The following is a 17,092-nucleotide window of genomic DNA, read 5'->3' on the forward strand; positions in this document are numbered from 1 at the left end:
TCGGTGCTGAGGAGGCGTAGATCAGGCAGCTCATCAGACAGCGGAACAGCTAAACCCGGACTTATTGATCCACCCTGGCCAGCTGGATGAGAAGCCGACATCCCACAAACAGGAGGGCGGCGTTGGAGGGGGGGGGGGCAGTTACAGTGACCAAATTACAGCTCTGGCGTTACCGTGGTTACGCTGTAGCTGCTTATGGCACCAGATGGATTCATATTTCAGTCGATTTGGACAACTTCTGTAGTCAGAGGTCACTATTAGTACTATTACTATAGGACCCACAAAGGCTCAAGACAGACCCACCCAGTGCTGCACCAGAACCAAAGACGCTATCATAAAATACAGTCCGCATTATCATCTCTGATCCCTACTTCTTATCATTCTGATCCAGTTTAAGTTGCAGCTTACTCCTTGTTAGCACATATCTCCTTTCCTCCTGCTCATGTTGACTGGGAATGAAATAATAATAATAAAGCAGTTGTCCTGCACTGTTGGGGAATTGGGAATTTTTGGCTCTCTGTAAATAATACCAAACAGAGACTGTGTAGACCTGCTTCATAAAACGTGCAATGAGATGCCTTTTGTTATGAATTGGTGCTGTATAAATAAAACTGAAAACATTTGAAGTAAAAACCTGGATTTTAACATTTACCTGGGCAGGTAAAACTCCTGAATTCCAGAGTGAAAACAAACATCATGCTTGTTGCAGAAAGAAAGATATATAATAAACTCTATATTGATGAATCAATAACTGATCCTCAGTTTCACTGCTCACGCCTGAGCACCAGTGTTGGCTGACATGATATATGATATAGTGGTAGTGAAATGACAGGATGGGCTCTCAGCTAGCTAACATCACACGGCTCATTTAAAGTCAAATAAATGCTGATTACAAATCTCTGAAGGTTGGAAAGTTAAGTGTGTTAAAGCAGCTAGATAGCTTCTGACCTACAGCGTGGACTGACTGGAGCAGCTGGAAATGGTACGGTCCATTTTAGGGGTGTCTGAAAAATGCATTTCAAGATTCTTGAATATAAGGCATGAGTATGGGAAATATATTGTAATACTTACAGTGACAGGTAAGAAAGACCCCATGAACTACTCCTGCGCCGCTTTCAGGGGGTCCAAACATTAAGTAGGAGGGTCAACCCCCCCAACCCCCCCCATAATCCAAACCATGTACGTGGTTTCAGCTGTGAGGACGTGTTGGAAAGTTTCCTTTATACTTCTACTGCACTACATGTCAGAGGGAGTATTTTTAATGTAAACATGATCATCCAAACGGGGCTTTTGTCTTCTTCCACCACTGTTCAAACAACAATCTCACCACCAGGTCCATCACATGATCTTCACCAGCTGATTGAACAGCATCACATTAACCAGAAAGTGTGGATGTTTGTTTTTCACTCTGAGCTGCGTCCTCGCTCCAGGAATCAGCTGTAACCTTAAACATTAATGTTCCAGTAATCATTATCCTCCCTCTGTGTTCGCAGACCGGGTTTACAGAGAGTGCCAGTCTAACGGCAGCTGGGCTCCTCGAGGAAACTACAGTCAGTGCACCGAGATCATCGTCCTGGTGAGACACCGGTCACCACACTCTGATCAATACTCTCATTAGCCTGTCACTTCTGACTGATCGGCTGCCGAGGGAGGAAACGTGCTGGATTAACAGACCAAACACATAGTGAATCATTTAGTGAGGTGTCCAACAAGCTGAGCATGTTTCTCTTTGCATTGTCTCATCACCTTCATACCTGCTCCTTATGAACCTGGTTCTGAATGTGTCTTTAGGTCTGCAGCTGTTACTAAAGCAAAAAAAACAATTAAAGACAATAATAGGAACAGTACATGGATTTGATCAGTAGCTTCAAAACTTGGAGGCACATCAACAAACTGCATGTTGCTGTGTTTCATCCGTCTGCCTGAGAGAAACTCGTTTAGCTTCAGCACGACAAGGACAGCAGCTCGGTCTCATTCCCAGAGCGGAGAATACGCCCTGTCACATACTTTGGCTTCAAGTACCAACACACATGGCAGCCTGTGGCCCCATAGGTAATGCTAAAGGTACTAATATAAATAACAGGGAACTGCGAGAAAGGATGGACTGGTGGGACCAAAACCGGACTTTCACCCAGCAGACCAAAAGTCAACTTTGGTTCCTTTTAGTGATGTCGCTTAAGTTTCATAACTCTCAGCCTAACCTCACCAAGTAGTGGTTTGGTGCCTAAACCATGATGTTGCATTTTTGTTGTTGCTTAGTTGACTGCTGAGCCCTACACGTACAAAGACAAAGCTAAAGGGCGTCCATAGGTGACACCCTGGGATGAGAACAGGTTGGGAAAACAAGCGATGTAGACCCGGGCAGAGCAGACGCAGCTTCACATAATTTAATGATACAAGGCGGAACTTATAAGTGAGGCAGGCAGTCCAAAAGAAGGCAACATGAATCCAGAAGAAGAAACAGGGCTGAGCTCCTGACGCACAGTGATTTGATCTGCCGATTTGACCTGGCAACAAACAACAGGGAGACCAAGACTTAAATCCACAAGAGGGGAGGAAATACTGAGACACGGGTGGAACGCATGAGGGCAAAACAAGACAATGAAACTGAACCACTTCAAAATAAAACAGGAAACACATTAAACTCAAACATCCTGTGCTTCTGGTGGGAGAACCCACAACACCACCATCTGTTCCAACTGTATTACTGTGTAGAGTGCCCAACATCAGGGATCAGTACACCGATCATTCCCTCCAGTCTTTTGTAGGACATTGGAAAGCAGAATTCAGACCCCAGATGTGGGGCTATCATTAGTTCAGATCATCTTTTTAGACCCTTTGAATCAGATTGAGAATCACAGAGTAAAAAGCATCAGACCTCAGTGAACACAGAGGTCGCCGTGACGGATGAAGTCTGAATGACAAAGAGCTGCTGCTACAACAAACACTACAGCCTGAACATGAGTCTGAGTGGATTCAGTTCAGCTCCTCTTCACACACGAAAGACTTCATGTTGGTCCAGAAAGACCGAGACAGAGCACACGTATGTCCCCACAGACCTCTACAACAAGAAAACACTTTTAGGACCAGAGACAGTGTGTGTAGAAGTTAACAAATCTATTGGGTGATAATGTGTTTTTCTGATACTGGCATCTATAATGGATCACAGAGGGCAGAGATTTGTTCTGACGGTTTGTTGACCTCAAACCACTTAGGAAGACCTGTCTGCCTGTCCAACTGCCTGTCTGTCTGCCTGGGGACTAGTTACAGAGGTCTGAGGACGAGCAGAAGAGGTCTGAGGTCTAGTTTTAAAGGTATTGGACTAGTTTTAAAGGTCTGGGACTAGTTTTAAAGGTCTGAGGACTAGTTACAGAGGTCTGGGTCTAGTTTTAAAGGTCTAGGACTAGTTTTAAAGGTTTGGGACTAGTTACAGAGGTCTGAGGACTAGTTTTAAAGGTATTGGACTAGTTTTAAAGGTCCGAGGACTAGTTTAAAGGTCTAGGACTAGTTTTAAAGGTTTGGGACTAGTTTAAAGGTCTGAGGACTAGTTTTAAAGGTCTGAGGACTAGTTACAGAGGTCTGAGGACGAGCAGAAGAGGTCTGAGGTCTAGTTTTAAAGGTATTGGACTAGTTTTAAAGGTCTGGGACTAGTTTTAAAGGTCTGAGGACTAGTTACAGAGGTCTGGGTCTAGTTTTAAAGGTCTAGGACTAGTTTTAAAGGTTTGGGACTAGTTACAGAGGTCAGAGGTCTAGTTTTAAAGGTATTGGACTAGTTTTAAAGGTCCGAGGACTAGTTTAAAGGTCTAGGACTAGTTTTAAAGGTTTGGGACTAGTTTAAAGGTCTGAGGACTAGTTTTAAAGGTCTGAGGACTAGTTACAGAGGTCTGAGGTCTAGTTTTAAAGGTATTGGACTAGTTTTAAAGGTCTGGGACTAGTTTTAAAGGTCTGAGGACTAGTTACAGAGGTCTGGGTCTAGTTTTAAAGGTATTGGACTAGTTTTAAAGGTCCGAGGACTAGTTACAGAGTTCTGGGTCTAGTTTTAAAGGTCTAGGACTAGTTTTAAAGGTTTGGGACTAGTTACAGAGGTCTGAGGACTAGCAGAAGAGGTCAGAGGTCTAGTTTTAAAGGTATTGGACTAGTTTTAAAGGTCCGAGGACTAGTTTAAAGGTCTAGGACTAGTTTTAAAGGTTTGGGACTAGTTTAAAGGTCTGAGGACTAGTTGTAAAGGTCTGAGGACTAGTTTAAAGGCCCATGGACTAGTTTAAAAGCCCGAGGACTGGTTTAGAGGTGTGGGGGTAGTTGTAAAGGTCTGAGGACTAGTTTTAAATGTCTGAGGACTAGTTTTAAAGGTATTGGACTAGTTTTAAAGGTCTGGGACTAGTTTTAAAGGTCTGAGGACTAGTTCAAAGGTCTGAGGACTAGTTGTAAAGGTCTGGGACTAGTTGTAAAGGTCTGAGGACTAGTTTAAAGGCCCATGGACTAGTTGTAAAGGTCTGGGACTAGTTTAGAGGTGTGGGGGTAGTTGTAAAGGTCTGAGGACTAGTTTTAAATGTCTGAGGACTAGTTTTAAAGGTATTGGACTAGTTTTAAAGGTCTGGGACTAGTTTTAAAGGTCTGAGGACTAGTTTAAAGGCCTGAGGACTAGTTTAAAGTTCTGAGGACTAGTTTTAAACATCTCGGACAGGTTTTAAAGGTCTGGGACTAGTTACAGAGGTCTGAGGTCTAGTTTTAAAGGTATTGGACTAGTTTTAAAGGTCCGAGGACTAGTTACAGAGGTCTGGGTCTAGTTTTAAAGGTCTAGGACTAGTTTTAAAGGTTTGGGACTAGTTACAGAGGTCTGAGGACTAGCAGAAGAGGTCTGAGGTCTAGTTTTAAAGGTCTGGGACTAGTTTTAAAGGTCCGAGGACTAGTTTAAAGGTCTAGGACTAGTTTTAAAGGTCTAGGACTAGTTTTAAATGTTTGGGACTAGTTTAAAGGTCTGAGGACTAGTTGTAAAGGTCTGAGGACTAGTTTTAAATGTCTGAGGACTAGTTTTAAAGGTATTGGACTAGTTTTAAAGGTATTGGACTAGTTTTAAAGGTTTGGGACTAGTTTTAAAGGTCTGAGGACTAGTTTAAAGGCCTGAGGACTAGTTTAAAGTTCTGAGGACTAGTTTAAAGGCCCATGGACTAGTTTAAATGTCTGAGGACTAGTTTTAAAGGTATTGGACTAGTTTTAAAGGTCTGAGGACTAGTTTTAAATGTCTGAGGACTAGTTTTAAAGGTATTGGACTAGTTTTAAAGGTCTGAGGACTAGTTTTAAATGTCTGAGGACTAGTTTAGAGGTGTGGGGGTAGTTGTAAAGGTCTGAGGACTAGTTTTAAATGTCTGAGGACTAGTTTTAAAGGTATTGGACTAGTTTTAAAGGTCTGGGACTAGTTTTAAAGGTCTGAGGACTAGTTTAAAGGCCTGAGGACTAGTTTAAAGTTCTGAGGACTAGTTTTAAAGGTATTGGACTAGTTTAAAGGCCCATGGACTAGTTTAAAAGCCCGAGGACTAGTTTAGAGGTGTGGGGGTAGTTGTAAAGGTCTGAGTACTAGTTTTAAATGTCTGAGGACTAGTTTTAAAGGTATTGGACTAGTTTTAAAGGTCTGGGACTAGTTTTAAAGGTCTGAGGACTAGTTTAAAGGCCTGAGGACTAGTTTAAAGTTCTGAGGACTAGTTTTAAACATCTCGGACAGGTTTTAAAGGTCTGGGACTAGTTACAGAGGTCTGAGGTCTAGTTTTAAAGGTATTGGACTAGTTTTAAAGGTCCGAGGACTAGTTACAGAGGTCTGGGTCTAGTTTTAAAGGTCTAGGACTAGTTTTAAAGGTTTGGGACTAGTTACAGAGGTCTGAGGACTAGCAGAAGAGGTCTGAGGTCTAGTTTTAAAGGTATTGGACTAGTTTTAAAGGTCCGAGGACTAGTTTAAAGGTCTAGGACTAGTTTTAAAGGTCTAGGACTAGTTTTAAAGGTTTGGGACTAGTTTAAAGGTCTGAGGACTAGTTGTAAAGGTCTGAGGACTAGTTTAAAGGCCCATGGACTAGTTTAAAGGCCCATGGACTAGTTTAAAAGCCCGAGGACTGGTTTAGAGGTGTGGGGGTAGTTGTAAAGGTCTGAGGACTAGTTTTAAATGTCTGAGGACTAGTTTTAAAGGTATTGGACTAGTTTTAAAGGTCTGGGACTAGTTTTAAAGGTCTGAGGACTAGTTTAAAGGCCTGAGGACTAGTTTAAAGGCCTGAGGACTAGTTTTAAACATCTCGGACAGGTTTTAAAGGTCTGGGACTAGTTACAGAGGTCTGAGGACTAGCAGAAGAGGTCTGAGGTCTAGTTTTAAAGGTATTGGACTAGTTTTAAAGGTCCGAGGACTAGTTTAAAGGTCTAGGACTAGTTTTAAAGGTCTAGGACTAGTTTTAAAGGTTTGGGACTAGTTTAAAGGTCTGAGGACTAGTTGTAAAGGTCTGAGGACTAGTTTAAAGGCCCATGGACTAGTTTAAATGTCTGAGGACTAGTTTTAAAGGTATTGGACTAGTTTTAAAGGTCTGAGGACTAGTTTTAAATGTCTGAGGACTAGTTTTAAAGGTATTGGACTAGTTTTAAAGGTCTGGGACTAGTTTTAAAGGTCTGAGGACTAGTTTAAAGGCCTGAGGACTAGTTTAAAGGTCTTAGGACTAGTTTTAAACATCTCGGACAGGTTTTAAAGGTCTGGGACTAGTTACAGAGGTCTGAGGACTAGCAGAAGAGGTCTGAGGACTAGCAGAAGAGGTCTGAGGTCTAGTTATAAAGGTCTGAGGACTAGTTTAAAGGTCTAGGACTAGTTTTAAAGGTCTAGGACTAGTTGTAAAGGCCTGAAGTCTAGTTTAAAAGCCCAAGGACTAGTTTAACGGTCGGCAGACTAGTTTTAAAGGTCTGGGACTAGTTTTAAAGGTCTGGGACTAGTTGTAAAGGTCTGAGGACTAGTTTTAAAGGTCTGGGACAAGTGATAGAGGTCTGAGGACTAGTTTTAAAGATCTGGGACTAGTTTTAAAGGTCCGAGGACTAGTTTTAAAGGTCTGGGACTAGTTTTAAAGGTCTGAGGACTAGTTACAGAGGTCTGGGACTAGTTTTAAAGGTCTAGGGACTAATTTAAAGGCCTGAAGACTAGTTTAAGGGTCCGAGGACTAGTTTTAAATGTCTAGGACTAACTTAAAGGCCTGAAGACTAGTTTTAAAGGTCTGGGACTAGTTTTAATGGTCTGCAGACTAGTTTAAAGGCCCAAGGACTAGTTTAAAAGCAAGAGGACTAGTTTAAAGGCCCGAGAACTAGTTTAAAAGCCCAAGGACTAGTTTAAAAGCCTGAGGACTAGTTTTAACGGTCTGCAGACTACTTGTAAAGGTCTGAGGACTAGTTTAAAGGCCGAGGACTAGTTTTAAGGCCTGAGGCCTAGTTTAAAGGTCTGAGGACTACTCTTAAACATCTGGGACTAGTTCTAAAGGTCTGGGACTAGTTACAGAGGTCTGAGGTCTAGTTTTAACGGTCTGCAAACTAGTTTTAAAGGTATTGGACTAGTTCTAAAGGCCCAAGGACTAGTTTAAAAGCCAGAGGACTAGTTTTAACGGTCTGCAGACTAGATTTAAAGGTCTGAGGACTAGTTTAAATGTCTGAGGACTAGATTTAAAGGTCTGGGACTAGTTACAGAGGTCTGAGGACTAGTTTTAAAGATCTGGGACTAGTTACAGACGTGTGAGGACTAGCAGAAGAGGTCTGAGGACTAGTTATAAAGATCTAGGACTAGCAGAAGAGGTCTGAGGACTAGTTGTAAAGATCTAGGACTAGTTACAGAGGTCTGAGGACTAGTTTTAAGGTCTGATGACTAGTTTTAAAGGTCTGGGACTAGTAACAGAGGTCTGAGGACTAGTTTTAAAGGTCTGGGACTAGTTACAGAGGTCTGAGGACTAGTTTTAAAGATCTGGGACTAGTTACAGACGTCTGAGGACTAGTTTTAAAGATCTGGGACTAGTTACAGACGTCTGAGGACTAGCAGAAGAGGTCTGAGGACTAGTTATAAAGATCTAGGACTAGCAGAAGAGGTCTGAGGACTAGTTGTAAAGATCTAGGACTAGTTACAGAGGTCTGAGGACTAGTTTAAAGGTCTGATGACTAGTTTAAAGGTCTGATGACTAGTTTTAAACATCTGGGACTAGTTACAGAGGTCTGAGGACTAGTTTTAAAGATCTGGGACTAGTTACAGAGGTCTGAGGACTAGCAGAAGAGGTCTGAGGACTAGTTGTAAAGATCTAGGACTAGTTACAGAGGTCTGAGGACTAGTTTAAAGGTCTGATGACTAGTTTTAAACATCTGGGACTAGTAACAGAGGTCTGAGGACTAGTTTTAAAGGTCTGGGACTAGTTACAGAGGTCTGAGGACTAGTTTTAAAGATCTGGGACTAGTTACAGAGGTCTGAGGACTAGTTTTAAAGATCTGGGACTAGTTACAGAGGTCTGAGGACTAGCAGAAGAGGTCTGAGGACTAGTTGTAAAGATCTAGGACTAGTTACAGAGGTCTGAGGACTAGTTTAAAGGTCTGATGACTAGTTTTAAACATCTGGGACTAGTTACAGAGGTCTGAGGACTAGTTTTAAAGATCTGGGACTAGTTACAGAGGTCTGAGGACTAGCAGAAGAGGTCTGAGGACTAGTTGTAAAGATCTAGGACTAGTTACAGAGGTCTGAGGACTAGTTTAAAGGTCTGATGACTAGTTTTAAACATCTGGGACTAGTAACAGAGGTCTGAGGACTAGTTTTAAAGGTCTGGGACTAGTTACAGAGGTCTGAGGACTAGTTTTAAAGATCTGGGACTAGTTACAGAGGTCTGAGGACTAGCAGAAGAGGTCTGAGGACTAGTTGTAAAGATCTAGGACTAGTTACAGAGGTCTGAGGACTAGTTTAAAGATCTGATGACTAGTTTTAAACATCTGGGACTAGTAACAGAGGTCTGAGGACTAGTTTTAAAGGTCTGGGACTAGTTACAGAGGTCTGACGAGTAGTTCTAAAGGTCTGACGAGTAGTTCTAAAGGTCTGGGACTAGTTACAGAGGTATGAGGAGGTTTGGTTAGTAACTATATTTTCAGTGAAAAGGAGCAGCTGTAAAACAATGTGATAATTAATAAGTGTGAGAAATGTGAATGTGCTGCTCACTAAGTGTTACATAAGAAGGAGTGTAGTAGTGAAGGAGTGAAGTAGTGAAGGAGTGAACGTGAACCTGAGTCTTTGCCTTTGGCCAGTTTACCAGCAGCTGTTGCCCCTGACAACAGCTGTCAGCACCACAGGAGACATATTTTTCATGCTTTTGGAGAACGACACAAAAAGACTTTGTTATGGTTATGGTTTCTGTGTCTGACTGTTCTACACACACACAACTTCAGCTGCAAAGAAACAAGCAGCTCAGCACATCTGAACTACAAACACACAAACAAACCTGAACCAATCAGAGAGCAGAGTGATGGATCCATGGATGGAAACGTCAGTGTGAACGTTGACGTCCAGAGTTCAGTGTGAACCATCTGGACCCTCAGTGTGTGTGTGTCCATATGTTCTGTCATGTAACTCAGTTAGTGTCTATCTCTCTTTCCCACTGAGAGAATCTGTCGCCTGTTTCCTGCTCGGCTCTCATTGGATGGCAGAGTTGGCTGCTGTCCAATCACAGAGACATAATTAATAAGAGAGAAAGGTGTGTGTGTGTGTATGGAAAGTCGCATAAATATTCATTATCAGAGGACACACACTCTGAGGACTGGTGGTGTTGTTTTGTTTACATGTTGTGGCATCATTTCTATTCATAAAAACAAAAGCAACACAGAGGGAAAGTCAGAACACAGCACTGCCATGGCTGAACCATGTTAGTAAACGTTAAGAATGAAAGAACACAAAAAAGACCAAAAGAGATGGGCGGACTAGTTACTGAGGTCTGGGCACTAGTTACTGAGGTCTGGGAACAAGTTGCTAAAGTCCGGGGACTAGTTACTGAGGTTAGGGAACTAGTTGCTAAGGTCTGGGGACTAGTTACTGAGGTCTGGGCACTAGTTACTGAGGTCTGGGAACAAGTTGCTAAGGTCCGGGGACTAGTTACAGAGGTCCAGGGACTAGTTACTGAGGTCTTGGCACTAGTTACTGAGGTCTGGGGACTAGTTACTGAGGTCAGGGAACTAGTTGCTAAAGTCCGGGGACTAGTTACTGAGGTTAGGGAACTAGTTGCTAAGGTCTGGGGACTAGTTACTGAGGTCTGGGCACTAGTTACTAAGGTCAGGGCACTAGTTGCTAAGGTGTGGGGACTAGTTTCTATAGTCTGGGCAAGAGCTCCTGAGATCATGGCAGTAGTTACTAAGGTCTGGGCAATAGTTGCTGAGGTCTGGGGACTAGTTACTATGGTCTGGGGACTAGTTACTGAGGCTAGGACACTAGTTACTAAGGTCTGGGCAATAGTTACTGAGGTCTGGGGACTAGTTACTATGGTCTGGGGACTAGTTACTATGGTCTGGGCACTAGTTACTGAGCTCTAGGGTCTAGTTACTGATGTCTGGGGTGTAGTTGCTAAGGTCTGGGCAACAGTTACTAAGGTCTAGGGACTACTTACTGAGGTCTGGGGACTAGTTAATGAGGTCTGGGTACTAGTTATTGCCGTCGGGGACTAGTTACTGAGGTCCGGGGACCAGTTACTGAGGTCCGGGGACCAGTTACTGAGGCCTGGGGACTAGTTACTGAGGCCTGGGGACTAGTTGCTAAGTTCTGGGGACTAGTTACTGAGGTCTGGGGACTAGTTACTGACGTCTGGGCACTAGTAACTGAGGTCTGAAGGACTAGTTACTGAGGTCTGGGCACTAGTTATTGACGTCTGGGGACTAGTTACTGAGGTCATGGCCATAGTTACTGAAGTCTGGGCAATAGTTACTAAGGTCTGGGGACAAGTTACTAAGGTCTGGGGACTAGTTTCTAAGGTCTGGGGACTAGTTACTATGGTCTGGGCACTAGTTACTGAGGTCTGGGTAATAGTTAGAAAGGTCTGGGCACTAGTTACTGAGGTGATGGCCATAGTTACTGAGGTCTGGGCAATAGTTACTAAGGTCTGGGGACTAGTTTCTATGGTCTGGTGACTAGTTTTCTAAGGTCTGGGGACTACTTACTATGGTCTGGGCACTAGTTACTGAGGTCTGGGGACTAGTTCCTAAGGTCTAGGGACTAGTTTCTAAGACCTGGACACGAGTTACTGAGGCCTGGACACTAGTTTGCTAAGGCCTGGACACTAGTTACTGAGGTCTGGGGACTAGTTGAAGATTTGTTTTATAATAGTTTAATTAATTTCATAGTTCATAGTCACACTGACCTTTAACAAACAAACCAAGAACAGTAAATGTGAATTTATAGACAGGTAACTCACTGATTGCAGTTTGGCGATGTCATTCTGCATCATCGACTCATCATGAGGACCCACATAGGAAAATCTGATAATCTGAAATAAAAGGAGTCCTCATGAATAAATAAAATGTGAAATGAAACTGTTTTCTACATCAATAAACGGATGTTCTGGTTATACATGTTACTTCAGGTAGACTACCTTCTGTCAGCATATGTATTATCACTTACAGCCACTAAACCATCAAGCATTACAAGCTTGCTCTGACCTTTTGTAATTTAAGATGCTGTGCAAACAAAAAAGCACAACTAACTAACTGCTGTGTGTGTGTTTTCTGTGTGTTCAGAGGAAGAGTAAAGTGCATTACCAGGTTGCTGTGATCATCAACTACCTGGGTCACTGTATCTCTCTGGGAGCTCTGCTGCTCGCCTTCATACTCTTCATGAGACTAAGGTAATCTACCTGTCATTAGATCAGTCTGTCTGTCTGTCTCGCTGACCGTTCCTCAGTCCTTTTATTCAATGTAAATTATTAAAGATAAAGCTTGTTAGTTTCTTAGCGTAGCTTGGTGGCAAAAATGACATAAGTGTCCAGTCTATTAACAATTATATCAGCACGATACAAATGAACTTCAATACAACTGGATGGTGACACACAGCTAATAAGATATGATCCCTCTGTCCAATCAGAGCTCAGCTCTGTCAGGACGCCTTTCTGCTGATCAACTGCACAAATGCGCATGTCAAAGTTCATAAAAGTTGAAGTCTATGCAGAACCTTTGTGTGGATTGATTTCATAATCTTTAGTCCTGAGGTGCTTTAGTCCTGATGTGCTTTAGTCCTGACGTACTTTAGTCCTGACGTACTTTAGTCCTGACATGCTTTAGTCCTGACACGCTTTAGTCCTGACGTGCTTTAGTCCTGACGTGCTTTAGTCCTGACATGCTTTAGTCCTGACACGCTTTAGTCCTGACGTACTTTAGTCCTGACGTACTTTAGTCCTGACATGCTTTAGTCCTGACGCGCTTTAGTCCTGACGTGCTTTAGTCCTGACGTACTTTAGTCCTGACACGCTTTAGTCCTGACACGCTTTAGTCCTGACGTGCTTTAGTCCTGACGTACTTTAGTCCTGACGTACTTTGGTCCTGACGTACTTTAGTCCTGATGTACTTCAGTCCTGACGTGCTTTAGTCCTGACGTACTTTAGTTTTTAGATGTTTTGGTCCCGATGTGCTTTAATCCTGACGTACTTTAGTCCTGACGTACCTTAGTCCTGACGTTCTTTAGTCCCGACATGCTTTAATCCTGACGTTCAATGACGGCTTCTCCACCCTGGTGTAGATGCTTCCTTGACACCTCTTTCAAACCATCCATCTTCTCTGTCTAAAATGTGCACCTGGTGGTCCTCAAACGAGTGTCCTCTGTCCTTCAGATGTAAGTAGACTGCAGAGTCTTGACCTGAGGAGTTGGCCCTTCTGTGTTGAGCCATGCGTTTGTGTAGTGGTTGTTTAGTCTCCCCAATATACAGGTCTGTGCATTCCTCACTGCATTGGACCGCATACACTAGATTGCTTTTCTTGTGTTTGGGTGTGCGGTCTTTGGGGTGTACTGTCATCTGTCTTAGGGTGTCCTGACGTACTTTAGTCCTGAGGTGCTTTAGTCCTGACGTACTTTAGTCTTGACATACTTTAGTTTTGAGATCCTTTAGACCTGACGTACTTTAGTCTGACATACTTTAGTCCGACCTACTTTAGTCCTGAAGTGCTTTAGTCTTGACCTGCTTTAGTCTTGAGATTTTTTAGTCCCAAAGTACTTTAGTACTAACGTACCTTAGTCCTGACGTGCTTCTATCCTGACGTACTTTTGTCCTGACGTCTTTTAGTCCTGATGTACTTTAGTCTTGACGTGCTTTAGTCCTGACGTGCTTTAGTCTGTTGTACTTTAGTCCTGACACGCTTCAATCTGATGTGCTTTAGTCCTGAGTTGACGTACTAAAATCCTGACGTGCTTTAGTCCTGACGTACTTTGGTCTGTTGTACTTTAGTCCTGACGCGCTTCAATCTGATGTGCTTTAGTCCTGAGTTGACGTACTAAAGTCCTGACGTGCTTTAGTCCTGACATGCTTTAGTGCTCATGTGCTTTAGCCCTGACGTACTTTAGTGTTGAGATGCTTTAGTCCCGATGCGCTTTAGTTCTGACATACTTTACTCCTGACGTACTTTAGTTTTGAGATGCTTTAGTCCTGACGTACTTTAGTCTGATGTACTTTAGTCCTGACATGCTTTAGTCCTGACATGCTTTAGTACTGACGTGCTTTAGTCTTGAGATTTTTTTTACTGACGTGCTTTAGCCCTGACGTACTTTAATCCTGACGTGCTTTAATCTGATGTACTTTAGTCCTGAAATGCTTTAGTTTGACGTATTTTATTCCTGACCTGCTTTAGTCCTGACATGCTTTAGTCCTGACGTACTTTAGTCCTGATGTACTTTAGTTCTGAGGTGCTTTAGTGGCAACGTGCTTTAGTCCTGAAGTACTTTAGTCTTGAGATGCTTTAGTCCTGACGTGCTTTAGTCCTGATATACTTTAGTCCTCATGTACTTTAGTCCTGAAGTGCTTTAGTCCTGATATACTTTAGTCCTGAGTTCCTTTAATCCTGAGGTGCTTTAGTCTGACGGCTTTTAGGCCTGATGTGCTTTAGTTCTGAAGTGCTTTAGCCCTGACGTGCTTTAGTCCTGATGTACTTTAGTCCCGATGTGCTTTAGTTTAGAGATGCTTTGGTCCTTACATGCTTTGGTCCTGACGTACTTTAGTCCTGACGTGCTTTAGTCTGATGTACTTTAGTCCTGACATACTTTAGTTTTGAGATGCTTTAGTCCTGACGTGCTTTTGTCTTTTGTACTTTAGTCCTGACATGCTTTAGTCCTGACGTACTTTAGTCCTGACCTGCTTTAGTCCTGACGTGCCTTGGTCCTGACGTGCTTTAGTCTGACATACTTTATTTCTGAGGTGCTTTTGTCTGACGTCTTTTAGTCCAGTTACCTGTATGTGTGTGTGTTACAGGTGTGGTCAGTTACCTGTATGTGTTTGTGTTACAGGTGTGGTCAGTTACCTGTGTGTGTGTGTGTGTGTTACAGGTGTGGTCAGTTACCTGTATGTGTGTGTTACAGGTGTGGTCAGTTACCTGTGTCTGTGTGTTACAGGTGTGGTCAGTTACCTGTGTGTGTGTGTTACAGGTGTGGTCAGTTACCTGTGTGTGTGTGTGTGTGTGTGTGTGTTACAGGTGTGGTCAGTTACCTGTGTGTGTGTGTTACAGGTTTGGTCAGTTACCTGTGTGTGTGTCTGTTACAGGTGTGGTCAGTTACCTGTGTGTGTGTGTGTGTGTGTGTGTTACAGGTGTGGTCAGTTACCTGTGTGTGTGTGTGTGTGTGTGTGTTACAGGTGTGGTCAGTTACCTGTGTGTGTGTGTGTGTGTGTGTGTGTGTGTGTGTGTGTGTGTTACAGGTGTGGTCAGTTACCTGTATGTGTGTGTTACAGGTGTGGTCAGTTACCTGTATGTGTGTGTGTTACAGGTTTGGTCAGTTACCTGTATGTGTGTGTGTTACAGGTGTGGTCAGTTACCTGTGTTTGTGTGTGTGTTACAGGTGTGGTCAGTTACCTGTATATGTGTGTGTGTTACAGGTGTGGTCAGTTACCTGTATGTGTGTGTGTGTCAGTTACCTGTATGTGTGTGTGTTACAGGTGTGGTCAGTTACCTGTATGTGTGTGTGTTACAGGTGTGGTCAGTTACCTGTATGTGTGTGTGTGTTACAGGTGTGGTCAGTTACCTGTATGTGTGTGTGTTACAGGTGTGGTCAGTTACCTGTATGTGTGTGTGTACAGGTGTGGTCAGTTACCTGTATGTGTGTGTTACAGGTGTGGTCAGTTACCTGTATGTGTGTGTGTTACAGGTGTGGTCAGTTACCTGTATGTGTGTGTGTTACAGGTGTGGTCAGTTACCTGTATGTGTGTGTTACAGGTGTGGTCAGTTACCTGTATGTGTGTGTTACAGGTTTGGTCAGTTACCTGTATGTGTGTGTGTTACAGGTGTGGTCAGTTACCTGTGTTTGTGTGTGTGTGTTACAGGTGTGGTCAGTTACCTGTATGTGTGTGTGTGTTACAGGTGTGGTCAGTTACCTGTATGTGTGTGTGTGGTCAGTTACCTGTATGTGTGTGTGTTACAGGTGTGGTCAGTTACCTGTATGTGTGTGTGTTACAGGTGTGGTCAGTTACCTGTATGTGTGTGTGTTACAGGTTTGGTCAGTTACCTGTATGTGTGTGTGTTACAGGTGTGGTCAGTTACCTGTGTTTGTGTGTGTGTGTTACAGGTGTGGTCAGTTACCTGTATGTGTGTGTGTGGTCAGTTACCTGTATGTGTGTGTGTGTTACAGGTGTGGTCAGTTACCTGTATGTGTGTGTGTTACAGGTGTGGTCAGTTACCTGTATGTGTGTGTGTTACAGGTGTGGTCAGTTACCTGTATGTGTGTGTGTTACAGGTGTGGTCAGTTACCTGTATGTGTGTGTGTTACAGGTGTGGTCAGTTACCTGTATGTGTGTGTGTGTGTGGTCAGTTACCTGTATGTGTGTGTTACAGGTGTGGTCAGTTACCTGTGTCTGTGTGTGTTACAGGTGTGGTCAGTTACCTGTGTCTGTGTGTTACAGGTGTGGTCAGTTACCTGTGTCTGTGTGTGTTACAGGTGTGGTCAGTTACCTGTATGTGTGTGTTACAGGTGTGGTCAGTTACCTGTGTGTGTGTGTTACAGGTGTGGTCAGTTACCTGTGTGTGTGTGTGTGTGTGTGTGTGTTACAGGTGTGGTCAGTTACCTGTGTGTGTGTGTTACAGGTTTGGTCAGTTACCTGTGTGTGTGTGTGTTACAGGTGTGGTCAGTTACCTGTGTGTGTGTGTGTGTGTGTGTGTGTTACAGGTGTGGTCAGTTACCTGTGTCTGTGTGTTACAGGTGTGGTCAGTTACCTGTATGTGTGTGTGTTACAGGTTTGGTCAGTTACCTGTATGTGTGTGTGTTACAGGTGTGGTCAGTTACCTGTGTTTGTGTGTGTGTTACAGGTGTGGTCAGTTACCTGTATGTGTGTGTGTTACAGGTGTGGTCAGTTACCTGTATGTGTGTGTGTTACAGGTGTGGTCAGTTACCTGTATGTGTGTGTGGTACAGGTTTGGTCAGTTACCTGTATGTGTGTGTGTACAGGTTTGGTCAGTTACCTGTATGTGTGTGTTACAGGTGTGGTCAGTTACCTGTGTTTGTGTGTGTGTGTTACAGGTGTGGTCAGTTACCTGTATGTGTGTGTGTTACAGGTGTGGTCAGTTACCTGTATGTGTGTGTGTGTTACAGGTGTGGTCAGTTACCTGTATGTGTGTGTGTTACAGGTGTGGTCAGTTACCCGTATGTGTGTGTGTTACAGGTGTGGTCAGTTACCTGTGTGTGTGTGTGTGTTACAGGTGTGGTCAGTTACCCGTATGTGTGTGTGTTACAGGTGTGGTCAGTTACCCGTATGTGTGTGTGTTACAGGTGTGGTCAGTTACCTGTATGTGTGTGTGTGGTCAGTTACCTGTATGTGTGTGTGTTACAGGTGTGGTCAGTTACCTGTATGTGTGTGTGTTACAGGTGTGGTCAGTTACCTGTGTGTGTGTGTGT

At 43.4% G+C, this 17,092-nt stretch overlaps 1 protein-coding gene across 4 annotated transcripts in view; it reads left to right on the top strand.

Annotated features, from left to right (window-relative positions):
- The window catches only part of crhr1 (corticotropin releasing hormone receptor 1), an 82,553-nt gene that overhangs the window by 41,716 nt on the left and 23,745 nt on the right, over positions 1 to 17,092 (top strand). For all 4 annotated transcript variants that reach the window (XM_038709594.1, XM_038709602.1, XM_038709578.1 and 1 more), the window contains exons 5-6: positions 1,494 to 1,576; positions 11,752 to 11,858. In XM_038709594.1, the coding sequence (XP_038565522.1) occupies positions 1,494 to 1,576; positions 11,752 to 11,858 (190 nt within the window). The remainder of the gene's footprint in view (positions 1 to 1,493; positions 1,577 to 11,751; positions 11,859 to 17,092) is intronic.

The sequence above is a fragment of the Micropterus salmoides genome, unplaced genomic scaffold (assembly GCF_014851395.1).
Source record: "Micropterus salmoides isolate LMB-PRFRI ecotype aquatic unplaced genomic scaffold, ASM1485139v1 Ms_hic_scaffold_10, whole genome shotgun sequence".
In the NCBI taxonomy this organism is placed as follows: Eukaryota; Metazoa; Chordata; class Actinopteri; order Centrarchiformes; family Centrarchidae; genus Micropterus; species Micropterus salmoides.